This window comes from Podarcis liolepis (genome assembly GCF_965112155.1).
Source record: "Podarcis liolepis genome assembly, chromosome: 2".
NCBI lineage: Eukaryota > Metazoa > Chordata > Lepidosauria > Squamata > Lacertidae > Podarcis > Podarcis liolepis.
The window spans coordinates 31,938,209-31,957,781 of record NC_139555.1 but is presented as its reverse complement, the minus strand read 5'-3'; the positions used below and the strand labels follow the sequence as shown (position 1 = coordinate 31,957,781).

The 19,573-nt window shown below is 44.8% G+C and overlaps 2 protein-coding genes across 7 annotated transcripts in view; one reads left to right on the top strand and one right to left on the bottom strand.

Annotated features, from left to right (window-relative positions):
* The window catches only part of LRRC45 (leucine rich repeat containing 45), a 19,674-nt gene extending 9,673 nt beyond the window's left edge, over positions 1 to 10,001 (bottom strand). Inside the window, exons 1-7 of one of the 5 annotated variants that reach the window (XM_083487027.1) lie at positions 9,769 to 10,001; positions 5,843 to 6,155; positions 4,240 to 4,301; positions 3,287 to 3,357; positions 2,779 to 2,957; positions 1,217 to 1,345; positions 416 to 528 (exon numbers count right to left, since the gene is read on the bottom strand). In XM_083487027.1, coding sequence (XP_083343153.1) covers positions 416 to 528; positions 1,217 to 1,345; positions 2,779 to 2,957; positions 3,287 to 3,357; positions 4,240 to 4,301; positions 5,843 to 6,080 — 792 coding nt within the window. In that variant the 5' untranslated portion in view covers positions 6,081 to 6,155; positions 9,769 to 10,001. The other 4 variants (XM_083487024.1, XM_083487028.1, XM_083487026.1 and 1 more) reach the window with 4 other exon arrangements.
* Positions 9,929 to 19,573, top strand: CENPX (centromere protein X). Of its 2 annotated transcripts, none has more exons than XM_083487048.1 (5): positions 9,929 to 10,046; positions 16,120 to 16,171; positions 16,345 to 16,398; positions 17,294 to 17,382; positions 17,580 to 18,335. In XM_083487048.1, exons 1-5 carry the CDS (start codon positions 10,008 to 10,010, stop codon positions 17,592 to 17,594), a joined length of 249 nt encoding a protein of 82 aa, XP_083343174.1. In that variant the 5' UTR covers positions 9,929 to 10,007; the 3' UTR covers positions 17,595 to 18,335. The 2 variants fall into 2 exon arrangements, with proteins under 2 accessions (XP_083343174.1, XP_083343175.1); XM_083487049.1 differs by lacking the exon at positions 9,929 to 10,046 and adding an exon at positions 10,077 to 10,200 and having other exon boundaries at positions 17,580 to 19,573.

The window sequence follows — 19,573 nt, the reverse complement described above, 5'->3', positions numbered from 1 at the left end:
AGATGATATGTCTGGGAGGCTGAGAGTTACACAGAGCACTGAGAGGAATTCTCCTACCCATTTCTCTTGGCTTCAGCAATTCTACCAGGCCACAGGGATCCAGCAAGATGATTTTACAGTAACAACCTTCCCGAGACCAGACAAGACAAACTGGTCCAGGCTTGCTTCAATTTCTAGTATGTTCAAAGTAGTTTGCCATCTGAAGTTGAGAGGGTTCTGTAGATCAGAACGACTTCCTCTGGCAACTTGGGAGGAATCACCAAGTGAGGTTAGAAATGCAATGCCCTCAAGATCAAGCACCATTACAAATTAACCCTTCCACTCCATAGAGAACATGATTGAATCCATGGATGAAGAAGACAGGACAGCTCCGTAGTACATACCCCCCAAAAACTATCAAGCAAAGCTAACAAACCTGTCTAGAGTTCTTCTCCTTCAAGCTTATCACCTCTTTGCTGAGAACTTGGGTCATGCTCCGACTCTTGCAGAGGATGTTTTGACGTTCTTGGTTGTGTTCCATGGCTTGATCTGGGCCAGAGGGAGAGAGAGAAAGTGCATAAATGAACCTTTTCGCCAACTATTCTGCTCAGGGTGAGCAGCCAGTGATGTGTAGTCGATAGAACGTTGGACCCAGACCTGGGAGTCTGGGGTTCTAGTCTCCACTCAGTCATGAAACTCAATGGGTGACCTTGGGGCCAGTCACTAACTCTCAACTTAATCAGCCTCATAAGGCTGTTACCACCTTGAGCTCCTTGGGGAAAAAAGGGGCAGGATATAAATGCAATCAATCAACCAACCAATCAATCAATCAATCATATACCAATGACCAATAAGGTCAGTTTTGTCCCAGAGTCACAAATGTGAAATCCAACAATTGCTGTTAGTATGTTCCCTGTGCATCTGGCATCAAAATGGGGAGTGTAACATACGAAGAGCCTTGCTGGAGTAAACCAAACACTCTGTTTTCAACAGGGGCCTACCGGTTACCTCTGAGATGCACATAATATAAACTAAAAAAACCCCAGCAAATGTGCTGCCTGCCCAGGATGTACTGTCAACTTCAAAGAACTGTGAGCCTGTCTGAAAATCTTCTTTGGTCTCAGGCTGGATATTGACCTCTTGTCGCTCTTGTACAGGACTGTTGGGTACAGGGCAGCCCGCTGCAGCAGCTGAATACAGAACTCTAAGCACGTAAAGGGTTGGCACAGCTGCTCACCCACAGCCTTCAGGATGTCACTGGGCACATTGTTCCCGGCCAATTCCAGTTGTCGTAGTGCCCGGTTGCTATGCAGGCAATTCAGGAGTGCACGGCCCCCCAGGAGCCCAATGTTATTCCAGCGCAGATCTAAGTAAGAAGAAAAGCACCACACACGACCACCAGTTAAACACAAGATCTCGCTTTTCCAAGTTTTCACACACCAGCAGCTGAAACTAGGCCACTTTCGGGGGGGGGGGGAAATGTTACCTATAACTGCAATTCATCGAGGGTCCAGTGAAAAGGGCTGGGAGGCTAATTTCTGGTGGCATTCCCCTTCATGTCCTTTTTTTGTACTAGGGAGATAAATGCTTGCTGAAACTGATGCAAAGCAACAGATCCATACTTTATTATACGTGTGTGAAACGAACAGTATAATTCTATGCATAATTAGAGGTGCTTAAGCCCATTAATTACTATGGGTTTACGTGTGCACCAAATTATGCAACTTGAAAATGCTTATGTAAGGATACTTTGCCGGCTAGGGAGACTTTGCCCCTGTGTGTGTGTTGTGTGTATGGAGAGTTTTGAGTATTTTGCCATGCGTTGCTTCAGGTGCCAGCCAGGCAGCCAATAAAGCTCAGCAGCTGAAGGCCTCATGCCCAAAGGCACAGAACAGGCCGCTAAGGCCGTGTCTGCACCTGTACAGTTCTAAGCTTCACTTGCCTTGGCTTGATTGGTCAAGAGTGGGCAAATTTATATCTTTCTGAACAGAGTACAGTCATACCTCATGTTACGAACGCTTCAGGTTACGTCTTTTCAGTTTGCGTCCCGCGACGACCCGGAAGTACCGGAAAGGGTTACTTCCGGGTTTCACCGCTCACGCATGCGCACAAGAACCAAATCGTGCAGTGCACCTGCGCAGATACGGCGCTTCAGGTTGCGCTCTTTTCAGGTTGCGAAGGGGCCTCCGGAATGGATCCCGTTCGCAGCCAGAGGTACCACTGTATCAAAATCTGCAAAGTGAGATGCCCAACTGCCTCAGCAGCACCTCCAGTTCTGAAGATGCTGCTCAGTAGCATTTGTGGCTGCAGTGCAGGAGTCAAACGATCCCAGGGTGAAAGAGGGTCACTGTGCAGACAGGGGTTGGACACATCCATGCAATGCCCTGCAGATACCTTCAGAAGTAAGCAGAGTCCAAGGCTCAAGCCAGGAGAGCAGACATCGCTTCCCTGAAAAAGGAACTGGGCTGACAAGAAGGGGAAGATGCTTCACTGCTTAGAGCAGTGGTTCTCAAAGGGTGTGGCACCCCCCACTGATGTAGCCGGGCAGGGAAGATTCAAGGACCATCCAAGGAACATTTAAACATTTCAGTGTGGTATAATATAGTGTCAACATAATATATTTTTATTTCTAGAATATGGATAGGTATCTTTTTAAAATGAGAGCAAGAGCATCAAGTAATACTGAGGACAATCCTAGCTGTGTTTTCCAATGTATTGCTGATTGATTTGGTGTGGCATGAGTAGATTTTTATTCTGAAAGCGTGTCCCAGAGAAGTAAGTCTGAGAGATCGGTCTTACCAAGTTCCCGAAGACTGGAATTGGCTTTCAGCGCCATGGACAGCTCTCCTGCCCCCTGGTGGTTGATCTGGTTATTGCGCAGATCCAGGTACTGGATGTGACCATTGGCGCCAAGGCCCTCGCAGAAAATGGCAAAGCTTTCTTCCCACACACCCAAGTTGTTCCATTCCAAAGTGAGACTGGAGTTGGGAGCGGGGAAGAGTCAAAAAGAAAGGCAAAGAGACCACGTTAGGCAAGAGACGTAACGGCACAGCTAAGACAGGGCTATACACCAAGCAAGGAGCCTTTAATTTTCCTCGCACTCAGTACCAATTTTATGAGGTAATATTGTGTGACAATCAATAATTTTGTAGAGACAAGAAAGAACCCACTCAGTCTTTCCAGTTTCGTTGAGCAACAACAGGAGAAGCTGCTCCCAGTCAGATTTCGAAGAACTTGATGCACACAGTGCACCCCCAGAAAGGTCCAAAAGGAGCAGATGTACCCCAAAATCCCTGTAGCTGCTCACCTCCGGATTGTCTTGTTCTGCCTGAGCAGTTTCCCCAGAGCCTCTGCCCCCACAGATCGTAGGTTGTTTCCCTGAAACAAACCAAGCCCCAGCAGTTAACAGGATAACATATGAGCATGGCAGGGTCAGACCAAAGGCCCACTTAGTCTGTTATCCTGTTCTCAGATGCTTGTGGGAAGCCCTTAAGCAAGCCAGGAGCACAATGGTCCTCTCCCACTCATGGTCCCCATTAAATGGGATTCAGCTGCTTGCTTTGCCTCGTCGTCAGGTACAAGAACATCTACACTACAAACAACACTGCTTTAAAATAACTTTTTGTACCGTGGCTTTGCCCAAGGACTCTTGGGAGTCAGAAACTTGTAAAGATGTTGTGACTAGCTCTTGTGAATGTGGACTACAGTTCACATTCAGTGTTATGTTTTTATTTTCATTATCAACTATTATTTTTATGATTCTGCTGTTGTACATCACTTTGTGTTATTTGAACTGAAAAGCAGGGTGAAATTTAGTAAGTACATAAGTAGACTCCAAGATTCCTTTGGGGAGAAAGCCATGGCGTTTAAACTGCAAAAAAAAAAAAGTCTGTACTAGCAACATAGACACACGCTATTTACATTTGAGGTCTGGGCTAATCATATGCTGCAACTTAAGCAAAATATTTGTCTCTCTTGGCTTGTGGGGGGGGTAATGAGGAGCTAGCTATTTCTTATTGGCACTTTGTTCCACATGTATTTAGGACTGGGATGCAAAACCATATGCACAGAACCTGTAAGAGTTTAAAGAAATTAACTGGGACTTACGATTCTGAATTCCTGCCTTTACATTTAAAACTGTACCTCTGCAACTGTGAAGATGAGGAATTCAGCCTTTAAAAATAGCTGGGATTCTCAAAATTCCAAAGTTGCATTGTAGTCATTTCTGGACCCCACTATTTGGAAGTGGAACCGACTCACCTTCAGATCCAAGGATTTCACAACAGTGTTGGAACAAAGTCCATGAAGTAGTAGCTTAGCCCCTGTAAGGGAAAAAGGAAAGAGCAGTTAATTTTTTTTGTACTGCAGGTCTGGCCTCTCAACCCCTGGGTATGAGCAGCAAGAGTCAGCAGGTATTTGTTTCAGTCAGGCAAGCTCTGTAGTTAGCAACTTCTTGCTGTGATTCTAACACAGGAGTGGCCAAACAGATGTCCTATATATGCTGTGGACAATTTCCATCAGCCTCAGCCAGTATGGCCAACGATCAAGGACGATGGATGAGTTGTAGTCCAAAATATCTAGAACACACTATGTTGGCTATCCCTGCTCTAATGGGTGCCAAAAGGTCTTCCTCTGGGATTATGTGTTACCCATAACTCTGGCCTGGAAAAAGGGGAGGCATAACTCACTTATAGCATCATCTTATGCATGTTGTGAGCTATCAGGCCCAATCCAAAGCTTTGCTACTGGCTGTAGGCTCAAGTACTTAATGGAATGCCTACACTAAATGGACCCACACTTGGAGGTCTGCAGGGGAGAGGTGTCTGGGGGAGGGGGGGAGAAGCCTTGAGGGGCAGATAAAGTGCTGCATTTGACCCCTGGATGTTTCTCATCCATATTGTAGAAGGCAGTCCCAAAAGGCACACCTTCTCTCAAAAAAAAGAAAAATGGGGCAATTCTAGAGAGGCCATTGGCCTTCTCTAATTGCCCTACAGCTCCTGTTATTTTACCTGAATACTTTAAGGCCGTCTCCCTCAAGCCTGTGCCTTCTGAATGTTTTGGACTACGACTTTCATCATCGCCAGCCCACATGACCAGTGATCAGGGAGTGCAACAAGGGCATCTGGAGGGCAACAAGCTTTCCACCCATGTTTTAGGGTTAGAAATAAGCTTGTATTCTCAGGATGCTGTATTCTGCCCCCACTGACAATTATTGCATAGTGCAATCACAGAAATTGCAGTGTATGCCTGGCCCTGTGTAAGAGGCTCTGTTAACAACATGTTATTTGGGAACTGGGAAAATTCTGTTTCAGTGTAATATTTTCTGGGGCTTAGTCTGTTAAATGCTGTCTTCACATTATGGGAAAAATGCCCCAGGCTGGGTGGCTGGTAATTAGCAAGCATGGGGTGGTGGTGTTAACCCTTTCCTCCCCTGCTGTGGCACTGAGGAAAATCCACTTTCTGCAAAAATCAATTTTACATCACTTCACACATCATTGTTTGACTCTTGATGGGATTTCAAATGTACCCCTCATAGAGCCATCATGGTTCTGAATAGTGACCAAATCCCCTTTCGGCAATTGCCACCTGCAAGTATTCCAAGCCCTTTTTTCCCCTGGGCCTCCCATGGCAACTTGTAATCTTTTGTTTTATTCCTTCCCAAGTGATACTGGAAACCCCTTTTATGAGAAGAAATTCCCACTTGTACAACACAACGCAAACTTATGGGTGACAAAGCCACATCAGCAACTGAAGGATGGGTGAGAGGCCATGAGGAAAATAGGCCATGGACTTTGGCTTTTACGGTCTATTCTCAGGAAAGGACAGAAATCAAGAATTGCCTTATGAACAAACAGAGCCCCACCTTCTTCACTCAGCATACAATTGCTCAGCGTGATCTCGGTGAACTGGAGTTCATCTTGCAAGAGCTTGCCCAGGACCCCGCAGGTTTCCACAGAAAGGGTGTGTGTAGCTAAATCCAAGCGGCTTTTCCCCGAGGCTTCCTCCAAGTGCTGAAGGATACTTTCCTGGGGTTCAGCACCGCTCTCCTTGCACAGCCTAACGTAGGACCGTCGGAAGTCATCCATCTCTGTGGCAGGCATCAGTGTCACTCATGCCCCTCCACGTAGATGAGGAATTAAGAGGGGTCCCGGTATGAAATGGCAGCCGAGGGTAGCCTGGGGGACAGCAACAGTCAGATATTACCACCCTGATACATGCTGCTGAGTGCTTTCTCTCAGGTAATCATGCTTTTAAGATTTTAAGAAAACCCCACATAAGGGCACTAGGAATGGCACCAGCCTAGCCAACTTTACCCCGAGACAAAGCAGTCAGGTTTCCAAACACTCACTGAAGGTTGCTAGAAATACAGCCTCACCCTTCAACTGCCAGCGCCAGCCTATGTAACCAAGGGAAACGGAGCATGATGGGTAATGTAGTTAAATTCTTCCTCTGCCAAATCCTATTATTTAGGAAGTAAGGCATGCTGGGAGTTGTAGTTTAGCAGTAATATTTGACTTTCTCACGGACATTCCTTCTGCTAAGGAGTTCTGGTTTTAAACACACAGGGTAAACACACATATAATGATGCATATGAAATCAAATTAGAATCTGATAAAGTGTTTTAGGTTAAGTTTCTGAAGTAATGAAGGCAACTTAACAAGAACTAGAGTTGGCAGATTAAGCATGTTTAAAAGGACTTGAGAGACCTTCAGTGCCTGTTCTTTGGGACAGCCATTCTCTAAAATAAGAGGCACCTGTCGTCTTCGTGTGGTGTAAGAGAACCCTTTAAAAATAAATATATAATGTGGCTGTTCTACAAGATTCCTGAATGTGAGAGATTAGCCAGAATCAAAATGCAAGTCTGGCTAGTCTCTCATATTCTGTGGAAATGTAAGATGCTGAAATCTGGGGTGCACATTCTGCAGAATACAGGACTTCGGGAAAACTTGTTTATTTTTGTGTGCGTGTTATCAAATTAATGCATTAATTTAACTGGGAAGGATGAAACCAGCCTTTCACACAAAGATGCCAAGTTGTTGTCTCCATCCCTGGAGGTTTGCCTTGGAATCACACATGTTTTCTGTGAGAAACTGTTATAGAGATGTGAGGTACAATATGACACTACAGTGTGCCATCAGGGATGAGAATTAGACACTTTATGTTTATGTGAGAAAAATCCACTTACTTGTAAATTAGTTCACAGTAACAGCTCAGTCTCAGGATGAGTTCACACATACAAGTTAACCACTCAGTGACTGCAGCAAAAGTAACCACTATCACATTTCAAGCATTATGTATCACCTCACACTGCCAAGCACAGTTCTTTTCAATAGAGGCAGTTAATTCTTGTGTCTACAAATTACATTGGCTCTGAAATCTGCAAGCTTCCCCTGAACAAAACTAGACTCACTTGGCTTTTTAAAAGTTTAAAGGTAAAGGGACCCCTGACCATTAGGTCTAGTCGTGGCCAACTCTGGAGTTGTGGCGCTCATCGCACTTTACTGGCTGAGGGAGCTGGCGTACAGCTTCCGGGTCATGTGGCCAGCATGACTAAGCCGCTTCTGGCGAACCAGAGCAGCGCATGGAAATGCCGTTTACCTTCCCACCGGAGCGGTACCTATTTATCTACTTGCACTTCACGTGCTTTCGAACTGCTAGGTTGGCAGGAGCAGGGACTGAGCAACGGGAGCTCACCCCGTCGCGGGGATTCGAACCACCGACCTTCTGATCAGCAAGCCCTAGGCTCTGTGGTTTAACCCACAGCGCCACCCACTGTCTTAATTGTAAGAAAAATATGTAAAGCAATAAGAAATTGGTTGAAACGGTTTCATATATGTATTCTTACCTTGCTTCGCCCATTCTCTCCCTACACTTTCCCTTCAACACTGTCTTGCAGGTTTAAAAAAACTTGTTGATAATATTCTAATTGTATACATTCAGCTACACATTCATACACATTCATGCCTCAGTAGACAAAAAAGAAGAGAAAATCAAATAAACAGAAGAGTAGGATAGAGGAAAAAGAGAAGTAAAAGTTCTGATCAGTGTGGATTTCAAATTTAAAAGGCTGAATCAGCAGCAGATTCTGCAGACATCAGACTCTATTTGAAAGTTTTACTAAAGGACGAATTGCTGCTCTCTATTGAAAGCATGGAGACAGGGAAGCCGTTAGGAAGATGAGCACTGGGAATGTTCAATAGTTGCTGAATTGTGGGAAGAGGTGGCAAAGTGTATCAACCAGTCAGATCCACACTATAGATTAAAAGCACATAACTCCCCCCCCCCACCATCCTGGGAACTGTAGTGCTCCTCACCAAACTAAAGGCCTTGCTTCACATTCCTTTTGAGTGTTTTTGCCTGGTTGGAATATGTCATTGAACTCTGATAATGATTCCTACTAGTCTTGATGGAGAACAATAGGGGTATTTGTGTGTGTGTGTGTGTGTGTGTAGAAAATAGCCTACAGCGGTACCTCGGGTTACATACGCTTCAGGTTACATATGCTTCAGGTTACAGACTCCGCTAACCCAGAAACAGTATCTCGTGTTAAGAACTTTGCTTCAGGAGGAGAACAGAAATCGTGCTCTGGAGGCGCGGCGGCAGCAGGAGGCCCCATTAGCTAAAGTGGTGCTTCAGGTTAAGAACAGTTTCAGGTTAAGAACGGACCTCCGGAACGAATTAAGTACTTAACCTGAGGTACCACTGTACTGTACAAAATAACATTTATATTCATTGCTCTGTCTGCATTTGCCTCTGGTCCCAGCCAACACTGGCATGCAGCCCCTGGAAAGTTGCCCCTAGGGAAAGCTAGACCTTGCCTGCCCTAGTGGAATTTAGAGAAAGTGTATGCCATCACATTTCCTTGCTCTGTACCCACTGTACCCTCAGCCCATCAGTTGTGTCCATGCCAAGGGAGGTTCTGACTAAAATTACTCTGAGAAATAAAACAACTTTATTTGTGTATTTTCTATTGCCCATCATGCAATTGGCACGAAGTTGTTAAGAGATGGTGACAATAGTTGTATAGAAGCATTTTAGCACTATTTCAGTGTCAGTAGCTCCAGTGCCTAGTATGTGGACTTAAAGCTTGGTCCTAGCCAAGTTTACTCAGAGGTAAGATGCATTAAATTCAATCAGACTTTCAATGATTTAAGTTCTCTTAGGAAGGCAGCCTAACGGCCCGGCCCTAAACCTTTTGGATACAGAACTACTTCCAGGGAGCTAAGCAAGCTCAGGAACTGCAACTGTGTGATCCAGTCCTATAAATGTTTACTTAGTAAATCCCACTGAATTCGGTGTGACTAAGTCGCAGTCTTTGATTGCACAAATGTACAAGAGAGGAAGTCCTACTGAACTTAATGGGACATAATTATTTTTTTTAAAGTAATTCCTACCGATATAAATTTAATTCCAAGTAAAGGCTTTAGAATTATGATCCTGTAGGGCTGGTGGAAAATGCATTTGCAATCTATCCTACTAGCTACTAGTTTATTCTGAACATGGTTACTACGAGCAGTATAGATGTGAGCAGAATCAGCTATGGCAGTGGAGCACAGGAGCAGGCGCACGTGGCAATGAGGGCAAAAATACCATTTCCACTACCAAATGAGCAAGAAAACCACCCTTCCTGTCTGAACTTACTCGAGCTGCGGCTCTTACACCGCCTATTTTCTCCCTCTTATATCGCTTTGCCTTCAGATCCTGGCCTACCCCCAGGTCCCCAGGCCGGGCTCCACCGCCCCTGCAAAACAAGGCTTCCCGTTCAGGTCTCTACCTTGGATTACTTACTGAGTCAAGAGAGCACAACGCAAGAGACGGGGGGAAGAGTCAACTACAACTCCCACAATGCTCGGCCAAGGAGGCCTCTTCTGCCACCGGAAGTGGGATGAAATCGCGAGCGGGAGCCGACTTCAGACCGACTACATGTTCCAGCATGCATTGCGCGATGCCTTGATCCCTCGGGACTTCCGGCACCTCCTCTGGCCAGTGATTGCGGAGGAGAGTCAAGAGGGCGGGTCCTCTTTGAAATGGAGAAGAGGGAAGAAGGCGCGAAAGGCTTCAAAAAGGTCAGGACGGGGGCGGGGGGAGCAGGGAACGGAATTCACCTTGGAAAGTGACGGGTGGCGGTTAAAGCGTGTGTGTGTGAAAGGGAGCCCTGAGAGTTCAGAGTTTACACACACGCGCTAAAATGTTATGGCAGGAACTTGGGAAGGTTTCTGTGTAAGTTGTTTCAGTGGCTTGTCAAGTTCTGCAAATCCTGCTGTGAAAGCTAAAGAGGTTCCCTCAGAGAAGACCTGTGTCTTGGGAGGGCTCTTGGCTTAGACTCCCAGCGTTTCCCAAACTTGCGTCTCCATCTGCTTTTGGACTACAATTCCCACCATCCCTGACTTGCTAGCTAGGGATGATGGGAGTTGTAGTCAAAAAAAACCAACAGCAGCTGGAGACCCAAGTTTGGGAAACACAGGTTTAGAGGAAGGGTCTTATTTAGTTTTGGGGGCACTAAAGAATAGTGGATAGATAGAGCAGCTTGGCCAATTCAGGACTGCAAGAGTTGGGCTTAATCTTCTTCTGGAGAATCAGATGATGGGTGCTCCGAAGCTGGGGTGGTTTCCTTAAAGGGTAGGCGTTGGGTGTGGAATGGGGTTGGGGAAGGACCAAGGAGGTTCCACTATAAAGTGGTGTTGGGGACAGACATGAATTGGTAGTGTTTAAGCCCTATCCATTGGGGCCCCCCCTCCCTTGCTTGAGGGATTTTTTTGCCCCTGGCGTCCGGATTTGTAAGTTAGCCAGGGCTGCCTACCCACTGTAATATTATGTCTGTCTCCAGGTCATTTTGTAATGGCCTTCATTTGCTATAGAAATCTGAGGGCTGGGAGTGTGAAAATAATTGTAATAATGGATGTTGTAATAATGGGTAACTTCAGCTGCCTTCAAGTTGCTTAGGTAAACTCACGTTCAGGCAGTGACAAAGCAAAACATCTAAATGTCTGCGCCATGAAACTGTGGGGAAGAAAGCAAATAAATGGGAATGACCCTGGAATTACAGAACAATCTAAATCCCCTTCACAACAGGCTGAAGAGCGGGTTGAACTGGCCAGAGTTGTTTCTCTGTCCAGCCCTGCTACCTGCAGGGAGATACCAGCGTCAAGCCACAAGTATGGAGCTCCCCTTCACCCTGTCAGATGTGCTGTTGGATCCCAAGCTTGTCCCAGTGATATGGCGTCAGGCCTTATTGCTGCACCAGCTGCAGGCTACTGCTGTGATACACTTACTGTATTTTTTGCTCTATAACACTCACCCCCCCAAAAAGTAAGGGGAAATGTTTGTGCGTCTTATGGAGCAAATGCAGGCTGCGCAGCTATCACAGAAGCCAGAACAGCAAGAGGGATTGCTGCTTTCACTGCACAGCGATCCCTCTTGCTGTTCTGGCTTCTGAGATTCAGAATATTTTTTTTCTTGTTTTCCTCCTCCAAAAACTAGGTGCGTCTTGTGGTCTGGTGCGTCTTATAGAGCGAAAAATATGGTGCTTCCTTGCTCCAGCACCCCCCCCCCCCCCGGTGATGGTGGCAGAGCTGTGGTTATAGTGTTGGTCCTGCCACTTTGTTCAGCCCCTCCAGGCCACAGTACAGTGGTACCTCGGGTTAAGTACTTAATTTGTTCTGGAGGTCCGTTATTAACCTGAAACTGTTCTTAACCTGAAGCACCACTTTAGCTAATGGGGGGTCCTGCTGCTGCCACGCCGCGGGAGCAAAATTTCTGTTCTTATCCTGAAGCAAAGTTCTTAACCTGAAGCACTATTTCTGGGTTAGCGGAGTCTGTAACCTGAAGCGTATGTAACCTGAAGCATATTTAACCCAAGGTACCACTGTAGTAGTAGTTAGGACTGTAGCTAGAAACCTGAGTGGTAGCCCAGGACCTGTTGCAAGATGTAAATGATGTTGAACTGATTGGGAAAAGAGACCACGGCCCTATCAAATTAAACATACAAGAATGTGGAAAGCTGCCCATGAAGTCAAACATGGGCAAACTTAAATTTCAGAAGAGGGGAAAGGAATAGGAAGAGTTAAAATGCTCCCAGACTGGCTTCTGAACTTGGGTCCTTCTGATTCCAAAGCAGGTGTACTACAACCGAACCATAACTTTTGGGAGATCAGAGCTGATGTCTCTCCATTCATCCTGTAATAAGACTGATCCTTGTAAGCTGCCCTGGGGGACTTTTTGGCCAAAGAATATGGTAAAAATGTTTTAAATGCACTTTCACAGTAAGAGCATAAGGAGAGTCCTGTTAGATCAGACCAAAGGCACATATAATCTAGAACCCTGTTCCAAGTGGCCAACCAAATGCTGATGGGAAGCCCGCAAGCAAGACTTGAGTGCAACAGCACTCTCCCAACTTTTGATTCCGAGTAAATGCTGTTCAGACACCTACAGCCTTTGATAGTGAATTTAGTCATGGCTGGTAGTCATGATATCCCCCGTGAATTTGACTAATCCCCTTCTAAATCCATGTTGGTAGACATCACTACATTTTGTGGGAGCAAATTCCATATGTGCTGTGTGAAGAACTCCCTTTTGCCTGTCCTGAATCTTCAACCATTCAATTTCCTTGGATTGGCTCATGAGTTCAATTAATAGGAAGGAGGGAGAAAAGCTTCTCTCTGTTCATTTTCTCCACATCGCATCATTGTATGCCCCTTTGTCATGCCCTCCCCCCAAATACTCCCTCTTTCAAAACTAAGAAGCCCCAAATGCAACTTTTCTTCATAAGGTAGTTGATTCAGTCTTTTGATCACACAAGGCAACCAGAATTGTAGCTAGCATTCCACGTGCCATAGCTGTGTAGAATGGCATTATGATATTGGCAGACTTTCAGTCCCTTTCCTACTGACCCTCTTAATGGAATATGCTAAACTGGTGAAACTCTCCAGAGCACTTCCAGATATATGCAGCAGGTAGCGCTACAGCCTAGTTAATTTTGTGTTTTATTTTCTAGCAGGCCCACATGATAAAATCCGTAAGCTGTTCCTTCTTGTGCAAAAGGATTCTTTATATACTAATCTAGATGTTATGCTGAGTTAGGCACGCTCAAACCCTTTGATTTCGAAAGATTTAGAGGAAAGATTGTAGTCAGTGGCAAAGCATCTCTAGTTCAGTTCCCAGCATTTCCAGCTAGGGTCGGAAATGTCTGAAATCCTGGAGAGCTACTTCCCATCAATGTCAACCAGATGTGGGAAGCTTTGGCCTCCACACGCTGCTGAACTACAACTCCCATGATCCCTGGACATGTTTCTTGGAGCTGATGGGAATTGTAGTACGGCAGCATCTGGGATGTCAAAGGTTCTTCATACCTGGCATAGACAATATTGAGCTAGACAAAGCAATGGTCTGACTTGCTTTAAGGCATGCCCCTATGCTCCTGACTCTGGTACAGAGTTAAGGCTCAGACAGCTGATTAACCGCTTATAAAATGAAATTATCATTAGAAATCCTTTTGTAACAGAATCGGGGGGGGGGGGACTTTTTTTTATCCAGTTTTGCCAACCAGCATCCTGATTACAGCCATTTCTGCACGGTCCTGCCTAGATCTTATTTGTCATTATTATTTTATCTTAACAGCCAGTCCCTCATGGGGGTGTTGGATAGGGCTTTCTTAGAATACATTAATCAAGCTAGTATTTTCCATTTGGATGAAGAAAGAGTTTGACATTTTAATTAACCCTTCCCAAACCTGTTGTCCTCCTGATGTTTTGGAACCCAACTCATATCAGCCCAGGGGGAAACACCAAATAGGGATTATGGGAATTGTAGTCAGCAACAGCTAGAGAGAATCAGGTTGGGTAATACTGATTTAATCAGGAGTTGAAAAAGATATTTTGAATTCGCCTCCAGAACCAAAAACTTATTTCATAAGTTACTTAAACTACCACAAATTCCATAGAACAAATAACTTGATCCATTAATCAGCTGTTCCTAAAATTAGGAAGCTTTTGCTGATAGGTTTTACACTGTATTATATAGATGTGATTTCGGTGTCTTTTTAAAACAGACAAGCAAGATTAAAATGCTTGGAGATAAATTAATAGCAGTCAATCTATTTTGCTGGTGCTCTATTCTTTAACTGCTCTGGTAGATCACCCTTTTGTCTGACAACTTATTAAGATATTTAGCCATTGTTAATATATCTCTTCAAGTCTCTTTCCCAAGAGTTCCTTCATCCTTTCTCATACTATGTACTCCAAGCACTTAGTCATATTTTGTTGTTCAGTGTTTGTTGGTATCCTGAACAAAATTTTCAAACAAAACCCTAATAAGTACTGAACCAGTATAATGTTGTTGCCACTGGTGTCTTCCTTATACTGTTTCTTTTAATACGACACAACTGCATTTTCCTTGAAATATTTTTATATCTTCAGTACACCACAAACATTCTTCACTTGTGGCCTAGCTGCTAAATTTGCTTTTACAAAGATGCAGTTTTCTGGCTCATCTGAAGTGATTCAGGGGACAGTCACTGCAGCTTCTGTTAGTACTTACGTTCATACCAGTCCCTTTCTTGAGCAATTCTTAATTCCTAAAACTGTAAGTCACTGTAATGCATAGTTTTTCATGACTCTCATTTTTATACATCTTTCTTCTCTTAGTGTGCAGTGCTACTTTATATACCAGTCCAGAAAGCCAGGGCTAAAATTAGTAAATCCCACTTCACAGGATTTGATGTGGTAACATCTCTACCAAGAACTGAAAGTTACCTTAGAGGAAAAGATGGAAGAAATATGAAATAAATAAAATTAATTTTTTCTGGGGCTTCCCCGAACCTCCAGAGCAGATTGGTGCAGTGGTGGTTGGGAGAGGGATTACAGTGGTACCTCGGGTTACAGACGCTTCAGGTTACAGATTCTGCTAACCCAGAAATAGTACCTCGGGTTAAGAACTTTGCTTCAGGATGAGAACAGAAATCACGTGTTGTCGCAGCAGCAACAGGAGGCTCCATTAGCGAAAGTGGTACCTCAGGTTAAGAACAGTTTCAGGTTAAGAACAGACCTCCAGAACAAATTAAGTTCTTAACCCAAGGTACCACTGTATATGTGGAGAACAAAACCCTTTGTGTATGCAGAAGTCCTTGTCTTAAGCTCAATGATTTTATTGGATGCAACCCTAGTTAATTAATGGAAGGGCATCTTTTTTTATTGGAAGGGTTGTAAGCTAAGGGCATACACCTTATTTCTTTAGTTTATTCTGGTTCTAACAGAATGGAAGAGCAAATGCTAAAAAGGGCCTTTCCATCTGGCAGTGAATGTTTGTTTTCCTTTTTGAAGGTGCAAGTGAGCAACCTATTCTGAGAAATTCATGTGTGAATTTGGATGTTACTAACTAGTCAACTAAAAATAGTTTACCATGATTCTAATCTCATGCAATTCTATCCAGCCACTGAGCAGAGGTTCCTTCTGCATGTCCTACCATCAGTTGAGGTACAATGGATGGGAACAGGAAAAGAGGGCTGTTCTGTTTGGAGCACCCAGGTTGTAGAACTGTCTGTCTAGGAAGAGCCACGTAGCCCCCTTGCTTTTTGGTCTTCTGCCTCAGGTTTAGGACCTTCTTGCTAGCTTTTGGCCCAACTTTCATGTCTCTTTTCCTTTTTTCATCTCCAGTATGGTTTCCTTGGCTGCTACTGCTTTTTGAGATTTAGTGTTCTGATTATGTATTGTTTTTACCCTGATGAGAGCCAACTTGGGCACCCTTGTATTCAGAGTAGAAAGGCAGAATTAAAAACCCCTATAATAAATAAGATAGCACAAATAAGGCAGTTGGTGGGCAGGAGAATTATTGCCGATTAATAAAAAAGTTTGGGCCTCAGCAACAGAGAGATGGTGGGTGATGGAGCCAGTTATGTGGTCCCTGCTCAGGGATGGAAGATTGGCATCAATAGTTGTTGCTCTCTTGGTCCCAGAGAATGAGATGCAAAACAGGTAAGGTAATATACTTTATTGGCTGAGCGTCTTTTGATGTACTCCTACACCGGCAGAAGTTGATCTCATAAAAGATATTGCTTTACCTATTTTATATCTCTTTGAAATGGAAAGACAGGGAGATTCACTTTTTCTCCATTAACACCCCTTGACTGATTTCCTTTCCATGCAGGAGACCGTGAACAAACTGCTCCAGCTCCACTTCAAAGATGACAAAACACGAGGTAATTGCTTTCCCTTCTGTCTCAATAAGGAGGCCAATTCCTGCTCGCAATCTTGCCAAACTTTTCTGTAGAGAGATCATGCCCTGGAATATCAGAGGTAACCATGATTCCTGGGTTGTGGGCAGATAACTGGGCTGAGCACTTCTCATGGTTACTTTTCCCCCTCTTTCCAGTCAGTGGTGATGCTCTGTTGCTCATGGCAGAAATGCTCAAAGTGTTTGTGCGAGGTAAGTTGTAAAGGACTGTGCCTTTTTTCCATAGAATGGCAGTCACAGATGAATGACATAGAAGGACAAAAATTAGTGCAAAAATCAGAAGACTATAAAAACCTCTTTATACTTTTAAGGTGTAGCCTCACTGCTCGTTCAGAAGGCAGTACAAATCAACAGGAGATACTAGAAGGAAGAAAGCAGGACAAGCTAAATCATGGTTCAGCACAAAAACCAAGTCCTGAAGAAAAAAAGACCCTGATCTTTCTATCAGAAACTAGTAGATTCTTCATGAAACCTTATACTTTAGCTGGGCATTAGAGTTTGATTTTCCAGGCTTGATACAGAATGGGTACAGCTTAAATGCTGAAAGCTTATTTTTAATGATGCTTCAATCAGATATATAAAGCTTAGGACTTTCTCAGCAGAATGAGTTCATGAACTGCTGCAGGGGTGGGGAAACTGGGACCCTCCAGATGTTGCAAGACTACATATCCCATCATCTGCAGCCACCGGCTATGCTAACTGGGGCTGATGGGAATTGGAGTTGAGCGGCACCTGGAGGGCCATAGGCTCCCCAACCATGACTGTTTGGAGCCTCAGCAGCTAGGTGGAGCTAGGTGGACATGTGCACATTCAGAAGGTAGCACATGCTTTGCTTGGGGATCATTTGCCTGAACGTTGAGAACAATTTTGGGCAAGGAAAAAGTGCTGAGTGGTGAGAAGTTAACAATTCCTGAGCTGAAAGTCCAGTATTAATACTGTGAATTGCAGACTTATTTGTTCCCAAGCAATGCCTCTCAAAGTAACTTTTTTGTTACTTGACTGATGTCATTCCTCCCTAAAGGCCATTTCTGTTACCCTTCCCAGTACCTACTTGTTGCACCTTGCCTGCCTTGTGTGTTTCTTGCAGAGGCAGCCGCACGAGCCGCACGGCAGGCTCAAACGGAGGACCTGACCAGGGTGGATGTGGAGCACGTGGAAAAAGTGCTGCCGCAGCTGGTATGTAACGCACAGCTTGGATTCCTAAATTAACAGGATAAGGATGTGGGCAAAGGCATCTTAATCCCCTTCCTTTGGGGGGATGTTTGGCTGGTTAGTAATATCCTCACTGGGCAACTGGAACTCAGGCAAATCAGCCAAACAGTTTGGGGAGAACTCTTTGCTCACAGTAACTTAAAAACGCTTAATGTTTACAGCTTTTGGACTTCTAGAAACCTGATGGGGCAAAGCCCACATTCCTGCTAGAGGGAAGATCGTGGCCTGACCTCTGGAGCAAAGTGGAAGACAGGCTTTGAAATGGAATCTGCCCCACCGTTATTCTGCTTGCTCGGATGATATTCTCATCACCTCTCTCCTTCTTTGCCGGCGCAGTTGTGGTTGTTTGCTATCTCTCTTTCTGGGCACTCCATGATGGTCAAAGGCTGGCTGCTAAGGGTTGGAATCTTTTCTCTCTCTCCCCCCCCACCCCTCCCTCTTTGTGATGGGATGCCTAGAGTCTGTGACACCTCACCATCTGAGGCTGCGTCCTAGCCTGCTGCTGTTTCCGATTCACAGCCAGGCAGAGTCTACACTTTCTTTTCCAATGGGAGAAGCAGGTGCCTTCCTGTAGGGGTGTGTGGAAAGAGTGAGTATGCCTGGAAGCGCTCCCCACACCGTGGGCTCTCATCACCTCAGCAGGCATTTAAAGGCCAGCTCCGGGCCTGTCTGCTGTCTGAGTTCTTAAACAGGAGCCGAGCCCCAGGTCTGTGCCAGCATCAGGTACCTGATCTTTATTTTATAAATAAACAGTGCTTGTCCCTCAATCCTTTCCAGCATTCCACTGGGGCCATGACATCAAAGAGTGCTTGGAACCTTTTAACCATTTGATATTCCTCTCAGAAGCTGCTTCCCTCTGCTATAAATTTGTTCTCACAAAGAAACTTCAATAAATCAAAAATAGTCTCCCTCCCTTGCGCGGGGCTCCTTGTTGCAATTAATCATAGAAAGTCAAGTAGCTTCAAAGAGTCGTTTGGCCTCCCCCCCACCCTCTTTGTAGGACGAAAGAAAAACTTTCAAAAAGGGGCAGAATAACAAACAGCATGTGTGAGGATCCCACATCACGCACAGCCCAGCCCCTCTGTGTCAGCGGGGCAGGACGGGGGGGGGGGAGAGAAGAGAGCTGTGAAATAGTAAACCGTATACATGGGGGCAGGGCATAGCCTAATGAATCTTTTTTTCTATTGCAAAATAAAGGCTAGGCCTACAGAGGGAGAAGCAATTGCCACTCGAGGTACTGACAGGCTGCAATCCTATACCCACAGATCTGGGCCTACACCCCATTGAACTCAACGGGGCTTACTTCCGAATGGATATAGAGAGGAGTGCGCCAAGAGGCAGAACAAGACCAAGGCAGCAATGATACTGTCAGCTAGTGGTTAGCAGCCATGCTGCCTGATAGGTATAGCACGCACATGACTTTTCTAAGGTACCAGTTGCTACGTATTGGTAATGACAGGGACGAAGGACTGCTGGCTTTGAATGCTGGCTCTCAAATACCCAGTAATGTTTACGCTGAAAAACACAGGATGAAGGTTAGGTGGAATGCTGCCGTTTCCCAGAACTGTCATAATGCTGTCTTCCTACAAACCCATGGCCTATAAATTAGGAACCAGCGTTACAAAAGCAACTTCCCTTTCTCCTGTTCTGCCTTTGTCAGCCTCAACCATGGTTTAGCAGAGGGGTGAGTAAGCTCTTGCTGGTCTACAACTCCCATGATCCCTTACCACTGGTGGCGATTCTGGCAGGAGCTGTTAGGAATCCAGCAAATTCTAGGAGCGCTACATGTTACCCTGCTTTAGTAGCCTTTTAACCATGGTTTAGCGTTTCCAGTATTCTCATCTTCATCAGATTTTAAAAACAGAAGTGGATTTATCAGTGCGTATTAACACTAAACCCTAGGATGCGCCTTGTATCAGGTTAAAGTATTTGTCCATGTAGTCTACTCTAGCTGGGAGTTGTTCTCTTAGGCATTATTCTTTCCCACCTGGTTCCTTAAACCAGAAATTGAATTTGTAGCTCTTTGCTATGTTTGTATTAGACAAATATGGTAGTGCAATGTTTATAGCTATTTTGCTCAATTGTGACAAAGCATGAAAACAATGTTGCGCTCTGTTGCATCATAAAATGTATGCTACAAACTACTGATAATGCA

Bases quoted from the DNA above. Each gene is read 5' to 3' on its own strand.
- CENPX (XM_083487048.1), top strand. From the start codon at position 10,008: ATGGAGAAGAGGGAAGAAGGCGCGAAAGGCTTCAAAAAG. The intron at 10,047-16,119 runs GTCAGGACGGGG...CTTTCCATGCAG, and splicing joins GCGCGAAAGGCTTCAAAAAG to GAGACCGTGAACAAACTGCT. The intron at 16,399-17,293 runs GTAAGTTGTAAA...TGTTTCTTGCAG, and splicing joins GCTCAAAGTGTTTGTGCGAG to AGGCAGCCGCACGAGCCGCA.